Source organism: Eptatretus burgeri, chromosome 10 (genome assembly GCF_056783735.1).
Source record: "Eptatretus burgeri isolate ZD-2024b chromosome 10, Ebu_testis_v1, whole genome shotgun sequence".
NCBI classification, from domain to species: Eukaryota; Metazoa; Chordata; class Myxini; order Myxiniformes; family Myxinidae; genus Eptatretus; species Eptatretus burgeri.
In genome coordinates this window covers 88799646-88816473 of record NC_140970.1, presented here as the reverse complement: position 1 = coordinate 88816473, position 16828 = coordinate 88799646, and the positions used below count along the sequence as shown (strand labels likewise).

General features: G+C 44.0%; 1 protein-coding gene across 1 annotated transcript in view; it reads right to left on the bottom strand.

The window, feature by feature from the left end:
* Positions 1–16828, bottom strand: part of DVL3 (dishevelled segment polarity protein 3) — a 139164-nt gene that overhangs the window by 90436 nt on the left and 31900 nt on the right. Inside the window, exon 2 of the mRNA XM_085899267.1 lies at positions 1365–1434. Within this exon, the coding sequence (XP_085755393.1) occupies positions 1365–1434 (70 nt within the window). The remainder of the gene's footprint in view (positions 1–1364; positions 1435–16828) is intronic.

Sequence of the window (16828 nt, the reverse complement as noted above, 5' to 3'; positions counted from 1 at the left end):
GGAAAAGAATAGAGAACCCTCAAGGATGAGGCGGGCCTGAGGCCGAGACCGGGTCGGGCCTACCCGTCTGGTGATGAGACGCGGAGCGGCGATGGTGCCTCAACTCCGCGGGCCTCGCGGGCAGTGTCTGGTAGGGGGTGGGAAAGGGGCCCCCTTGGTCGCACTATCTCAGCGCGGGGGGAAACAGGAGGGGGTTGCTGATGCTCGGGGTATAGAGGATTCCTACTCTGCCTCGAGTCCCGTGACGAGCGTCTCCACCTCGGCCAGGTCGCGCTGTCGGCCTCCCTGGGGTGCAGCTCCCTGCACGACGCGAGCACCCCCTCGTCTGCCCTCGCCGCCTCTCCACAGCTCCGTCCCCTCCGCTCCGACTCCAACGCACACGACGACGACCAGCTCCTTTTTGCTCCTTCTTCCCAACTCCACCGCCCGCGAAGTCTTAACTCTGTTCTCTTGACTGACGAACACGGTCCCTTTTATAAGCCCCGTGGCTTCGCTCTCTCAGCTTTGACCCCCTCCCTTCGACCTTTCACCTCGCTCCCCATTGGCCCGAGAAAAAGTGGGCGTGAATGCTTTTTGATCCATAAATTTGCATATATCGATCGCCCTCCAACGCCCTGGGGGCGGGGCCAAATCGCCCCTCGCTCACCGATTGGACGGAACAAAAGTGGGCGTGTGTCGTTTTTGAAGTGGAAAATCCGTGGTTTTGTACACGCTGTTCGGCGCGCGCCCTGCACGAGTCCAACACCGGTACCCACAAGCGGCGCAAGAACGGTGGCGATGCAACGGTTGCGAGGTGTGACGTGAAGCGGCGCCGCGGTGGGTGGTTGATGTTGTGGTTGGTGGTGGTAATCATGGCGGTTGGTCCAAATTAAAGATAGTAAAAGAAAAACGGCTATCCTGAAGAGTCGCAGCACGCATAAATGACATGTATTCCCACTAGACAACGGGTTTGGGCCTAACTACACATGTACTTACCGAGATACCTCACCTAAGGGACCTGAATGGTGGTTTGCGAATTTGGTAACCACAACAATATATATATATATATATATATATATATATATATATATATATATATATATATATATATATATATATATATATATATATATACATATACACATACACATACATATACATATATAATTAAGAACAGGTTTTTATATTTTGAAGAATGAAAGACTGCATGTCAGTTAAAAATCTGGGTGTGCCGAGAACATGTTGCCAAGGAAAAACTCAGTCTCAAACTACGCCCCTTCCTCACCATTTCTAGTCTCTGCAAATAAAGAACCAACAGATATAAAAACACTCAGGTTGATGATAAAAATTCAAATGAATAACGGGTGAGAGACAGCGTGACATACCCACGAGACGACACGGCCATTGAAGCAAGGCAGCTTGGCGTTATCATCAGAAATCTCTTCCTTCACCACCCTTTTGGATAACAAGAAAGGGAAAAGGGAAAAGCATGAAGTTAAGCTTATGAATATAAATGCATCACCATCGCCTCAGCAGCTGTAAAAACCTATTACGGTACAAGAGGCAGCATTTTGATAAGCTGCAGGGCTCATGTTCAAATGCAAACCCGATACCATGTTGGAAAAACAAAACTAGTACAACTTGGCCGATGCATGATGATGTTGGGATCCCAGGCTCAATTCAATATGTTGTTGCGGAAATAGTTCCTCGGGGTTCATAAATGCTGAAATAGCATAGTTATTCCCATATTGAGTGTTTAGAATAAGCGTGAAGTAATTAAACGTAATTTTAAATATGCGTCCCAAATTCATTCAGCTAGAAATGTCAAACCCACCCAATTGTGTTTTTAAAATTCCTTGTTCCTGCAATCCTATGCTCAATTCCTCAGTTTTCTGTCCTAAATTTTCTTTTGGCTGTTTGGCTAGGGCTCCAGCCCTGAATTTAGGTGGAAAAAGGCACAATCATCATCCTGGCCTGGTTGCGGCACCAACTCAGGCGAGGTGAGAGGTCATGCAAGGCTGACCGCACCCCCGGACCGTCAACCAATGGCGAGCGAAATGGGAGGGGTGCGACACGTCACTGATGATGTACGGGAAATAAATGGGCGTCGAGGAAATAAATGGGCGTCGTGTCTAAACGATGGCACAGATGCCAGAACCAATTGCAGCGGTAAGGTCTGCAAATTTGCAGAGTTGCTGGGTGACACCACACCTCCACCCGACCTACCACGCCTCACTGCACCAAGTCGTTCCTCCCTCCTTCCACCCAGGTCAGGGTGGTGGACTGACGCGAGCAGGCAACCTTGAAGCAACATTATTGGGTTTGGCCGAGCAAAGAGATTGTCCTGTGGCGACTTATGTCCTCTATCCTATGTGTCTGAAGGCCTAAGGCATAGAAAAAATAAGGTTCTCGACCATCGCTTGGACTGTTTCAGGGAGCATGTATTTGGTAGGAGGGTGATTTTGGAGATTTATGATTTGCAATTGCTTGTTCTGTACATATGTGCCTTTCTTTCTCACACAATACACTTGCTAAACCTGACTTGGTATGCGGCTCATCCTGCTTGCTTGCGATGGTTTCATCTGGCATCTCCAGAGCAATCCATTTGAGATAGAGATTGGTCATGGTCTTGTACCGCTAAGAGTTCCCGGCATCACACAGATCATTTGGTTGATCGGTGAAAGGTAGGATCTGTCCCGTGACTGCTGTCGGCATGCACAAAATCTCTGCGGCGGGGGACTGACGTAGTCAATCTGCGACTCACCAGATTCGATACTGGGCAACCGGGTCAGATCGGTGGTCTGTAACAATATACTGAGATGATTTGTCCAATGTCCATTGATATACACAGTGCTTGTAATTCATGTAAAAGTACACCAATGTCTCTGGCTGTCATTGACCCACACGTGATATGTACACTTTCTCCTCCATTTATCCTGTTCAGTTCAGCTGAAATTAGTGTTTTCTCAAAGCGTTCGCGATGCTTGATGATGTCACAGCATTCCTGTGGGCGGCGCTTCAGACACCATTCTATCATGGAGTTGTTCTTCTTAATCTTCTTCTACGCCCCATCGCTCCGATGAAATCTCATACCATACAATTACCTGTCCTTGACAGGAATATCAACGCGTTTAGAAGGAATACAACAACAACAACAACAACAACAACAACAAAAAAGAGCAACAGAGATTGCAGACCCTCACCAGGACTTCTTTTGAGTGGTGTATGTTTATAGGTTTTCGGGTGAATCCAAAATGGTTGTCAAACCATGTGACCTATATATCATATCATATGTGTGAACCTTTTGCTCGTGGACACAATTCCTCGTGCAGTGAGCGGTCATATGTGTAAAGTTTTTCCTCGATCTGTTCAGCCACTTCAGAGAAGAAACAACATGGCTGCCGAACCACGTGACCGATAATGTCATGAATTTTTTTTTTACTGTGGACCATTTTACCCCAAGATGACCCTCAAAAAATTTTTCTACTATTCAGATGTGGTATTCTACATATGCAATTATGACATAACGAGGGCACCTATGATGTCATTAAAAAAAAATAATAATAATAAAAATCACACTCATTCCCCATAAGGAGTACTTGCCATGTGCCAAGTTTCAATTTTTTCTTTGGTGCGATTACAGAGATAGAGGTTGAAAGTTTTTCCGTTTTTCCTTTATGGCTACCACACAACGTGACCTTTCACATAATAATTATCATTAAAACATTCTACATGACTTGTGTAGTCGCACCAACGGTGAAAATTTCGTCTCAATCCGAAAAGCGGTTATGGAGAAAAACACGAAAGTTCTGTGCGGACAGAGAGAGACAGACAGACAGACAAACAAATGGACCCAAATGCAATACCCTCTCCTCTGGCAAGGGAATTAAGGGAAATACTCCTGGGAGCTCACCTGATGGAATAATGATACTGAGGAGAAAGTCAACATGGGACGGAATTGGCAAAGCATACCAATGAACCATTGTTGTAGCAAATACCTATGTTGGGGTGCAACCTCCCCCTCCCCACCGCCCCGGTAAATCCCCTTCGACCACCTTTTTTTGTTAATCGCGGGAATAAACTGTGATACATCACGGATAATGAAGGTTGTGGTCAAATTTCATTGACATTGTGTGCATGGTTTCGGAGAAGAAAGCAAATACATATTTTGAGGGGCAACTCCCCTCCCCCCCCCCCCCAGCCACGGCCCCATCCCACCCCCATGGAACCTGTGGATACCGATTTTTTTAACGTTAACAATCTTTGGTACATCATGGGTGATGAAGGTTGGAGTCAAGTTTCATCGGAATTGTGTGTGCAGTTTCTGAGAAGGCGGTAAATACATATTGTTAACCTCCGCCATCAAAGATGGACGGAGGTTACTGTTTTTACCTGACTGTTTGTTACTTACGAAATTTTTAGATTTCGTAAGTATAATGATCACTTCCGTTTCTGTTTGTTTGTTTGTTTGTGTGTTTGTCACTTACAAAATCTAAAGATTTCGTAAGTATATCGATGCCTTCCGTTTCTGTTTGTTATCTTGCCAAAACGAAGTTTTTGCAAGATATGTTAGTCAGCTTATATGTTTTTTTTTTTGTTTTTTTTTTGTTTGTTTGTTTGTTTGTTTGTCTGTAATCACGTATAAAAAATTCTGCAGAGCACAGTTATCATCGGAAATTTTTGTAACTTCGCATATCAGAGGCCTATAGAGGTCCCTTTCAGTGCACAAAATTTTGAAGGTCAAGGTCAAAGGTCAAGGTCACTTTGGCGCAAATCAGGGGAGTCGACGAAACCCTAATTTTTTGAGTAATTTTGATCGGATCGTCTTCAAACTTCATGGGAATATAGTTCATGGTCTGGCGCTCAGCTGATTAATTTTTGGTGGTGATTGGCCTTGACCTTCATGGTTAGCGCCTCAGGTCAAACATATTTGATCCCAAGGTCAAATTTTCAAGTTTTAGGAACCATATCGTGTAGTACCTCAAATTGAACACCTCGATGAGTGCTTTCTAGATATGTCAAGCTTGAGACATTATGACGTCATTTGGTGACGTTATGAGGCAAAAGCATAATTTTCATGGTTACTCTGTAGAACGATTCTCATCGGAATCTCTCGTAGGCAGATATTCCTCAAGGAGTCGCTCATGGTGGATAGCAGCTCTGTTCACCTCAGTGTGACCTTAAAGAAGTCACACGTGGTCACCTTTTGGCAAGATACGGGTCACCCGAAGGGTGACATTGGTTTATTTGTTTGTTTGTAGGCACGATAACTCGAGAACGGAAGAAGCTCCCAATGTCAAATTACACCACGTGATTCAGGAGGGTGATGGCTAGTGCTGATTAGATTTTGGTCAAAATCGGTGAAAGGTCAAGGTCACAGTGAGGTCAAACATAATTCCGTAAATTCACGTGGAGAAATGGAGTATTTTTGCTTCGCTCGACGTTACGAGTTCGTTTTAACTTCGATTTTAATTTTGTCTTCGGTTTTTGCGATTGCTTAGGACGCTTAAAACTCGGTTGTCGAAATTCTGGTAAAAATCGGATGTTTTGGAGACGTTTTAAGATTGTATAAAAAATATTTCACTCGACGCGTCACGGGTCGTCCCATGATGCAGTGCGCTCGAGCAGACGCGTCGTTGAGTTACGTAAAGGTATAATTGTGTGGAGAAATGGAGATTTTTGCTTCGGTCGACGTTATGATTTTTGATGGTTTGATACAGAATCATCGTAGAAACTTCTGGTTTGCGTTGCTACCTTCTCAAGAGACAGCTTTTATTAGACAAGGTCAGAGGTCAAGTTGACGATTTCGTAAGAACCAGTCTATGACTGCTTGTTTGTTTGTTTGTAGGCACGATAACTCGAGAACGGAAGAAGCTACCAATGTCAAATTACACCACATGATTCAGGAGGGTGATGGCTAGTGCTCATTAGATTTTGGTCAAAATCGGTCAAAGGTCAAGGGCACAGTGAGGTCAAACATAATTCCGTAAATTCATGTGGAGAAATGGAGTATTTTTATTTCGCTCAACGTTACGAGTTCGTTTTAACTTCGATTTTAATTTTGTCTTCGGTTTTTGCAATCGCTTAGGACGCTTCAAACTCGGTTGTCGAAATTCTGGTAAAAATCGGATGTTTTGGAGACGTTTTAAGATTGTATAAAAATATTTCACTCGACGCGTCACAGGTCATCACGTGATGCAGTGCGCTCGAGCAGACGCGTCGTTGAGTCACGTTAAGGTTTTCCGTGTGCACGCTGACGGTGTTTTCGATAAAGATGGTGTTTAAAAGTCATTTTTTATCCCAATAAAGGTTATCGTCGCATGCCTGACTCGCTGAGCCGTCAGATTATGTAAAGATTGTTGGTGGATGCCCGAATATTACGGTTTTGTGACTTTGATAAAATAATATAAAGTAATTGCGTGGAGAAATGGAGATTTTTGCTTCGGTCGACGTTACGATTTTTGATGGTTTGGTACAGAATCATCATAGAAACTTCTGGTTTGTGTCGCTACCTTCTCGAGAGACAGCTTTTATTAGACAAGGTCAGAGGTCAAGTTGACGATTTCGTAAGTACCAGTCTATGACTGCTTGTTTGTTTGTTTGTGAACAGTATTACGGAAAAACTCCTGGACGGATTTCGATGAAACTTGGTGGGGGGATTAGGTATGGTATAGTCCAAGAATCATGCCATCAGATTTTGGACTTGGTCCAAAGTCCAATATGGCCGCTATGGCGACCATTTTGAAAAAATATTTGAATTTTTGTTTTTGCATTTCTACATGTTTTAAGTGATTTCCAACCAAAAAAAAAAAAAAATTGTTAGAGGAAAAAAAAAAAAAATTTGCAACTTTTTTTCAAAAACAATTTCGATTATACTTGAAAAATATTTGAATTTTTTTTTTTTTGCATTTCTACATGTTTTAAGTGATTTCCAACCAAAAAAAAATTGTTAGAGAAAAAAAAAAAACAGAAATTTTGCACCTTTTTTTTCAAAAAAATAGATTTTTGGGGGGGAATTTCTACATGCACGTCGATCGAGTTTAGTTTATTCAATCGTGGTTCAGTAGAGTCTGATTCGTTTTGACCTACAATGAATAGGATATCAGGTTCACTTAAGTGACCCAGCAGTATTGGCGGCGGAGGTTTTGCACTCCACCGAGTGCCCCCACTCTAGTTTAATTTTGTATCCCTTGTTGAGGCTCGTGTGAGGGCTAACACACAGAGCATATAACAAGGGGAGCAGGACACAAGAGGGGCGGGAGAGGGAAACAGAAAACAATGGGGAACAGAGACAATATAGTTCTGTGGAAGGGAGAGGGATGGGGAGGGGTACACGTGATAAACAAGGTGGTACTACAGGGACTTTCAGGAAGGAAAGCAGGAAATTTGAAGGAGGTGGGTTTGGGGTGGAGTAACGTGGGGAGAAAAGATTGTGGTTTTGGATGGGGGAAGATATGAGATGGTGGTGTACAGCTGTTTTGAAGACCTGGAGGGAGGAGTGGGATTGAAGAGTGTGGGAGTTTATTCGAGAAGTGGGGGGGGGGGAGATGAATGAAAATGTGAAGGTAAGAGGTGAACAGTGATTCTTGATTTTGGTAGTTTCACCAGAGGGGGTTTTTTGGTGGACCTTGAATGCCCTGCAGAAATATAGGGAGGAAAGAGCACAGACAGAGTGGGGGGGGCGTGGGGGTGGAGGGGCAAGGCCACAGAGGAGATGGTAGAAGACAGAAAGACCACCGACCTGCCTGCGGTGAGAGAGTGAGAGACCCAAAGACTCAGCTTCGCCGCAGGAGATATCAATTATCTTTAAAACCTTGGTTTCCACAGCATGTAGCCGAGATGTGAGGCAGGAGCACCACCCAGAGGGGAGAGCGGTACTCCATCAGGCTGCGGATGAATTGTTGGGAGGTTAACCCCAACCCCCCCCCCCTCGTAGATCCCCTTTGACCCCGATATACTTATAATAGTGTGAATAAGCTTTGGTACATCACAGGTGACGAAGGTTGTGGTCAAGTTTCATCAAAATTGTGTGTGTAGTTTGGGAGAAGAAAGCAAATACATATTTGGGGGGGGGGGCAACCCCCTCGTAAATTCCCTCCACAGACCCCCTCAAACCCCGGCTCCTTTTTTTCAATGCCGTGAACAAACTTTAATACATACAGGGTGATGAAAGTTGTGGTGAAGTTTCATCGAAATTGTAGGTGTAGTTTCAGAGAAGTGCAAGTATTTGTGGACAGACGGACAACAAAGCCATCCCATAAGCTTCCCAGAACTTCGTTCCAGGTGAGCTAAAAATGAAACAACATTGGAATATCCGTTTTTAAATGACTATGTGGGTTTTTCTATAACTGTTTTTATTTGATTGTTTGTTTCACTTTGAAAGTGAAAGTGTTTCACTTTGAAAGTGAAACCAATGTTTCACTTTCATCATGAAATTAACAAGATTCACATTTCAAAGTCAGCGAATTATTAGACCTGCTAATTATTATGATTTGCCTTTTCCCTTCAAATACATATTTGGGAAAGAAATCCCACCAGTGAGCAATAAATACAATTTTGAAATCATATCAGAGGGTGGTTCAAATTCGACCTGGACTTGTGTTTGCAACCAAATCAAACTCGTCACCAATGAGAGACTCAACAATACAAACGCTGCAAGGAAATTATTCAGTGAGTCAAAATGAAATCTTCGACTCGATGAGTGTTTGCATTGTTGATTTAGGTGGTCAGTCTTGCAGCACGTGCTTCATTCTGTAAACTTTCATGCACATTATTAAATATGCAGCCAATCATCTGTAAATTCCAGCATGCTTGACGTCTTCATTGACCACAAATCCTCAATTATTCAGCATTCCACTCTCTCTGTTATCTCACTTGCCGAATCTTGATCTTCAGCACATGCATCAAGGCAGGAGACATGATCATGGGTCCGACTAGTTATAAACACAAGAAAGACAGATTCCCTCGAAATGTATTCCAGGCCAATTTTGAACTATCTCCTTAAATAAAAAAAATCATTAATCTCACAAATACTGTATAGTATATCTGAGCTGTTCGCGTGTGTGGAACAAAAATAAATCATTTATTTATGTTATTTAAACTTTAAAGAGTTCAGTGACCACATACATATTTAACCAAAAGCATTCCAATTTTGATAAACCCATGTAAGCACACAAGTTTTTCAACTTGTTCTCAACTCGTCTCCCTCACAGACCTGACAATCAAATAAAATTGGAGATTGGCTGCTCACACCTTTTTCATTTATCATTCCATTCCGACTATACTCTGTGCAGAGCATTGGTGCTGCCTAAGCAGTCTCCTTGGCTATTGAGCAGAATCCTGGACGGGTCGCCACTCCGACACAGGATACCAGCAAGATGGCACTCATTTTGCCGACCTCGGATGGATGACAGGCAGAGTCAACCCCACCTGGTATTAATTCAACAGGGAGCGGGATTTGAACTCAGGATCCTAGGATCCCAAGCCAGCCACCTTAACCATTAAGCTAACACCAGGTTTAAAAGGCAAGGTTGCAGCGACTGATTTCCCAAGTAACGGTCTATGACCGCTCGTTACTCTGCCACCGAAGGTGAAGGAGGTTATGTTTTCACCCCTTTCTGTCTGTGTTTATTACTTACGAAATCTAAAGATTTCGTAAGTATATTGATGACTTCCATCCTCTGTTTGTTTGTTTGTTTGTTTGTTTGTTTGTTTGTTTGTAGGCACGATAACTCGAGAACGGAAGAAGCTACCAATGTCAAATTACACCACATGATTCAGGAGGGTGGTGGCTTGCGCTGATTAGATTTTGGTCAAAATCGGTCAAAGGTCAAGGTCACAGTGAGGTCAAACATTCGATTTTTGATGGTTTTGTACAGAATCGTAGAAACTTGTGGTTTGCGTCGCTACCTTCTCCAGAGACAGCTTTTATTAGACAAGGTCAGAGGTCAAGTTGACGATTTCGTAAGTACGGGTCTATGACTGCTTGTTTGTTTGTTTGTGTGCAGGATATCTCAAAAAGTTGTGGACTGATCCGGATGAAATTTTGTGGACAGGTTTGGTGTGTGGCAAGGACCAACTGATGAGATTTTGATGAAGATCTGGATCCGGATCCGACTACTGGAATTTTTTTTTAAGTGATTCGTCACCATTGAGAGAGAGGGCCAAAAACGATACAGTACTGTATAGCATGATATTTCAATAATGTATTGGGCCTGATATGTTCTCGTGGATCAGGCATTATGTGGTGGAGATATGCGCTCTACCGAGTGCCCTTCTAGTTTTTGTTTATGTATTTGTTTCTTTACATCTTTGCCAGTGAATATCTTTGTACAATAAGTACCATTTAGTTCAAGTTATTCTTCAGCGATGTTTGGCATATTGTTGATAAAACCATGAAGGCAGAAATAATGTTGTCCATAAAGACCATTGTTAATATCATGATCATCATCATACACAAACACATATAAGGATTTAAAAAGAATTAAATTACATTTTTTTATACAATATTGAGGCTCATATAAGAGCCAACAAACACACAGAACGTATAACATGTGGACAATACCAAATGTTTTGTTCTATGTTTTGCAATAACATACCATATGTTTTGCAATATATAGAGAATAGTTGATGTCACAATCTACATTGCCATTATTGTTTAAAAATGGTTTTAAGTAAAAAGCAGATCTTTTAATTTGAAGAGTTTAAATTTGTTTTTGACACTTTCAGCGTATTCAGCATTCCATCGCACACGCTAAAGTTTTTAGCGAATCAGATGCTGCAGATTTAATGGTTATACAATAATGACTGATTGACAAGTAGTTATTCCATAAATGTACTTCAATTACATAAATGTACTTCAGGTCTTCAATTAGATGAGATGCAATCACTTAACATCATAATCACTGCACAAGGGTTTATCAAAATTTCAAAAAGCTTTGTGCAACTTCATGACATCAATTATAATAGGATATTGATCACTAACAAATGTAAAGTACCGAAATATCGAATTTGGTGAAACAAAGCATTCACACCATTCACAATAAACTGATATATTGTGGCAGCGCTGACGATGACCGTTTTTACAGCCATTTTTCCCTGCTGTGCAGGGGTTGGGCTTTTTTTCTTGAGGCAATGTTTTATGGCCGGATGCCCTTCCTGACGCCAACCCTGGTCGCCTCTTATGACACACAGGGATATGGTATACCTATTCTAACCGGGGCATACACCGGGACCAGTACACTGGTACTCATTTCACCGACCTCGGAAGGATGACAGGCTGAGTCAACCCCCTGGTGTTAAGTCAGCAGCCAACGGGGCTTGAACTCAGGACCCTGGGATCCCAAGCCACCACCCTAACCACTAAGCCAACACCAGGCTGTGGCAGCGCTGACAGCCAAGGTTAAACCCCCCACACGGACCCAAGTTGTGGTGACGGGTGGTTAACACCACCAGCCCTGGACGGTCAAAATTCTCCCTTGGAGGCCTACAGCCCAGACTCAGAAATTAATGCACGTGCTGAGGAAAACAGTTAAGCGCTGCACCAGGACGGCACAAGGGGCATGGAAGGCGCAATGGCGATGCGACGGGGGGGGGGGGCACAGAAATGAATGCACAGGAGGGTTTTACACTTGAACCCCATGACAAATTCACGGAAAGAGGCTCATAAAATGAACACATTTAATGAAAAGACAAATATTTACAAAGGACAATAATAAATATAATAATTATAAATAAGCGATGTAAATTAAACTCAAAGTTGAGGCGTCTCTACAGACTTAAATACAGACAAGAAGAAATGAAATAACAGAAAAAGAAAAGAAAATCCCTCCTTTTATTCTTGTACTTAGCTTGGCCCAGAGATGGTCTTTGTGGAACTTTGGAATTGAGGTGCTTCTATTTGCACGTGTAGACGTGCCCAAAATGGCACCAAACCGCTATTTTGGTTATAAAAACAAAGGGAAAAGTCACAGGGGGAAATTACATACTGGGGGAACTTATCCTTAATCCCTAACAAATTTACACCGCACCACCCCCTGTGTGGTGACACGTAACTCTTAAGCTCAAAGTTTCCCTACTCAATTACATCTAGATGTCTCCTACACATCCACGGACCAAGCAACTCTATCCAATCCTAAATTCCTTATTAAATTCCTCCATCTACCCCAAAACCGTAACAATATTTACCTCCACCACTGAAGGTGGATGGAGGATATGTTTTCGCCCCTGTCTGTCTGTGAAGAGGATATCACAAAAACGTTGCAGACAGATTCAGACAAAATTTGGAGGACAGGTTAGGTGTGTGACAAGGATGAAATGATTCGCTTTTGGTGAAGATCTAGTTCCAGATACCGTAATTTTAAAAGTTATTCTTCACCACTGTGTCACCTTAGAATAAAACGATTCGAATCAACAAAGGTTGAATTGTCATGTAGAACCTTTTGATTCTAAGGCGACGATGGAGAGACAGGGCCAAAAATACATATAGCAAGTTATCTCAAAATGTTATGGATGGATTCGGACAAAATCTGGTGGATAGGTTGGGTGTGTGACAAGGACGAATCGATTCAATTTTGCTGAAGATCCGAATACGAGAAATATTTAATTTTTCAAGTGATTCTTCACAACCGAGATGGGGCCAAAAACGATATCCAGCATGATATTTCAAAAAGTTATGGATGAGTTATGACAAAACTAGGTGGATGTGTTGGTGAGGTGACAAGAACAAGCTGATTAGATTTTGGTTCAGGTCTGGATTCAGTTCCGGCCTATCAATGGGATACAAAATGTAAACTGTTCAGCCTGGCGGAGGTATGTGCTCTACAGAGTGCCATTTTAGTTAAATATGAAAAATACGTTTGTGAGTGTGTCTTAGACTATTGTGCGTATCTCGTTTGTTTGACTATTTGAATGTCCCCCATCAGGCTGTCCCCCCCTCAGGGGAGGAGGGTGGAGGGCTCAGCGATGGAGCCAGATATGATCTCTCCTTCTGACAAAGCTTTTGACTCCAATATGCATTTTCTTTAAGCTTACTGTATTTTTCACTTCTGAGGGAGAATCTCCACTGTTAATTTACTCTGTTTTTTTTCTATACATTATGTATGTATATACATATATATATATATATATATATATATATATATATATATATATATATATATATATATATATTGTTGTGGTTGACGAAATTCGCAAACCACCATTCAGGTCCCTTAGGTGAGATATCTCTGAAAGTATATGTGTAGTTAGGCCCAAACCCGTTGTTTCGAGGGAATAAATGTCATTCATTCGGGCTGCGACCCTTCGAGATAGCCGTTTTTCTTTTACTATCTTTATTTTGGACCAGCCGCCATTACTACCACCACCAACCACGTCTCAACAGCCATCACACAACAACCACCAGCCGCAACGCCGCTTCACAACAACAACAACAACGCCAACAGCCACGACCTTTACCGTCACATCTCGCTCTCGCAACCATCGCATCACCGCCATTTCCGCGCCGCTTGTGGGCACCGATACTGGACTCGTGCAGGGCGCGCACCGAGCAGCGTGTGCAGAAACATCACAGCCTTTCCGAAGAAAACGGATCAAAAACGACTCACGCCCACTTCTGTTCCGTCCTATCGGCGAGCGTGGGGCGATTTGGCCCCGCCTCCAGGTGCGTTGGAGTAATATCGCTATATGCAAATTCATGGATCAAAAAGCATTCACGCCCACTTTTCCTCGGTCCAATGGGGAGCCAGCCAGAGGTGAAGGGTCGAAGGTAAAGGGTCGAAGGCGAAGGAGCGAGGCCCCGGGGGCTATAAAAGGGCCGCGTTCGCTCGCCAAAAAGGCGGTCGGTGGAGTTGGGAAGAAGTAGTAGTAGTCAGTCAAGAGCAGTTCGGCAGTCGGTCGGTGGAGTTGGGAAGAAGTAGTAGTAGTCAGTTAAGAGTTCGGAGTCAGTCAAGAGTTGGGACGAGTCAAGAGAGGAGTCGGAGAAGGCGGTTGGACGGAGCTGTAGAGAGGTGGCGGCGGCGAAGGCGGTCGAGGGGGTGCTCGTGTCAGAGTCGGGGAGCTGCGGAGGGAGAGGCCGGCGGCGCGACCGAGGTCGTGGTGGAGACGCTCGTCGCGGGACCCGAGACAGGGAGATATCCTCCTTCCCCCGAGCATCAACAACCCCCTCCTGTTTCCCCCCGCGCTGAGATAGTGCGAGAAGGGGGCCCCGTTCCCACCCCCTACCAGACACTGTCCGCGAGGCCCGCGGAGTCGGGGCGCCACCGCCATCTTGCGGCTCATCAGACGGGTAGGCCCGACGCGGTCTCGGCCCCAGGCCCGCCTACCCCCCTCATCCTTGAGGGTGGTCCTTTTCTTTTGCTTTGAGTGTATGTGTTGTCGGCGCCGTCTGTGAAGTAAAACTGTATAAGTGTTGCCGTGTGCTCGGTAGTCGGTTAGATCTGCATTGTTGCATTTGCTTTTTGTGTATTATTGTGTGTTTCTTCTTCTTCTTTTACATTTGCTTTTGGTGTAATTGTATATGTGTGCTTTCCGTTCATCGCGAAATAAATGTGCTTTATGTTGAACTGTTTTCCCGTTTCGCTTCGTCTTTTCCTTTATTGAATCTCCATCTTACTTCACGTAAAGGGTTGGTCGTGGGCTAAAACGCCCGATAATTAATCGAACCGTCGAGGCCGACGATAACACCGCTCGGTTATCCCGATAGTACGGAACGGGTCGCTTAAAGTGGCCCGTGTCCGAAGTCGACCTGCGGCGAGGTGCGATCGCCCGGTTCTACCCTCCGTGTGGGTACTTAGGTAGGTCGAATTTGGCGAGCAACCCTACCCCACGCGGGGGCCGATTGGCACGATCGTGGTGAGGCCGAAAGGTCCACCCGTGACTAGTTCCCGGCGTTAGTCCGAGAAGGTCACGACGGGATTGTCCGTCCGGTGGGCGACGTGCCGCGATTCGAGTTACGTGGCCGTTCGCACGCCGGCGGGCGCGAATCCGCAACAATATATATATATATATATATATATATATATATATATATATATATATATATATATATATATATATATATATATATATTGTTGCGTGGTACAATCTCTCGGTAATCTACCCGCGCGAATAATTAGGTAAATCGATGATTCGGCGATCGGACCCTGTAGCACGTGGGTAGAGTACGGACAAGGTTGTGGTGCGCTTGGAACACACATGTGACTCGTTTTCGGCGTTGATCCGGAAAGTCACGACTGAATTGCACGTTCGGTGGGCGAAGCGGCCGCTATTGGTTACACGCGGTCGTTCGCACGCCGGCGGGGCGCGAATTCACAATATATATATATATATATATATATATATATATATATATATATATATATATATATATATATATATATATATATATATATATATATATATATATATATATATATATATATATATATATATATAAGGTCCGTCTAAAAAGTAACGGGACTGACTTCACACACAGAAATTTTATTCCAAAAAATATATTGAAATCACAGCTTGTCCCCTTCAAAATATTTTCCCTCCAATCACACACTTGTCCATCCTCTTCTTCCACGATTCGATGCACCCCCGGAAGGCTTCTTCTGGAATCCTCCGGAGCTCCGTCGTCACGGCCCTTTTGATGGCCTCCACATCAGGAAATCGGGTCCCCTTGATCACCCCCTTGAGCTTGGAGAATAAGAAAAAAATCACAAGGCACCAAGTCTGGTGAATACGGGGGTTTGCTCCAGAGTTGGCACGTTCCTCTCTGCCAGAAACTGTCGGATGCTCAGGGCACTGTGAGCAGGGGCGTTGTCATGGTGGAGCACCCAGGCGTTGTTCTCCCACAGATCCCTCCTCTTGTCCCGGACTGATCTCATGAGGCGCCGGAGGATCTCCTTGTACACGTATCGATTCACGGTTTGACCCTGTGGTAGAAACTAGAAGTGGTCGATGCCCTTGATGTCAAAAAACACGATGAGCATCACCTTCACCTTCGACTTCGACATCCTTGCTTTCTTTGGTCTTGGTGATGCCGCACTTTTCCACTGACGACTCTGCCGTTTGGTCTCGGGATTGTATTTGAATATCCACGATTCATCGCCAGTAATGACTCTCCCGAGCAGGTCTGGATAGTCATCGAGGTGCTCGATAATGTCTTGACAGACAGTGACTCTTTGCTGTTTCTGGTCGTCAGACAACAGCTTGGGGACCATCTTTGCGCACACCTTGCGCATTTCGAGATTTTCAGTGATGAAGCTCCAGACAGTGTCCTTGTTGATGGAAAGTACCTCAGCAATCATCCGCACCGTAAGCCGACGATCTGTGCGCACCATCTGCTCCGAACGCTATATGTTGTCCGCCGTTTTGCTCGTTGAAAGTCTTCCAGACCGTGGATCGTCTTCAACCTCCTCCCGTCCCTCTTTTAACCTCTTGTGGCATTCAAATGCACGTGTACGTGACATCATTTCTTCCCCATAGACTTGCTGCAGCCTTGTGAAGGATTCGGAAGGTGTTTTGTCAAGCTTGGCAAGAAACTTCAGATTGGCTCTCTGCTCACGACTCATAGCATGACGACTCAGACGAGACAACGTGTAAAGCACGACCTGTAAAAAAAATCACACAATGAATGCAGTCAACCATCATCAATCATATTGGTGGAATGTTGCGAAAGACTGTGACGCAAACCAATCATTCAAGTTGTGTAAGTGGAGCACACAGCAGGCTCAGTCCCGTTACTTTTTAGACGGACCTTGTATACTGTATGTATGTGTGTGTGTGTGTGTGTGTGTGTGTGTGTGTGTGTGTGTGTGTGTGTGTGTGTGTGTGTGTGTGTGTGTGTGTATATATATATATATAT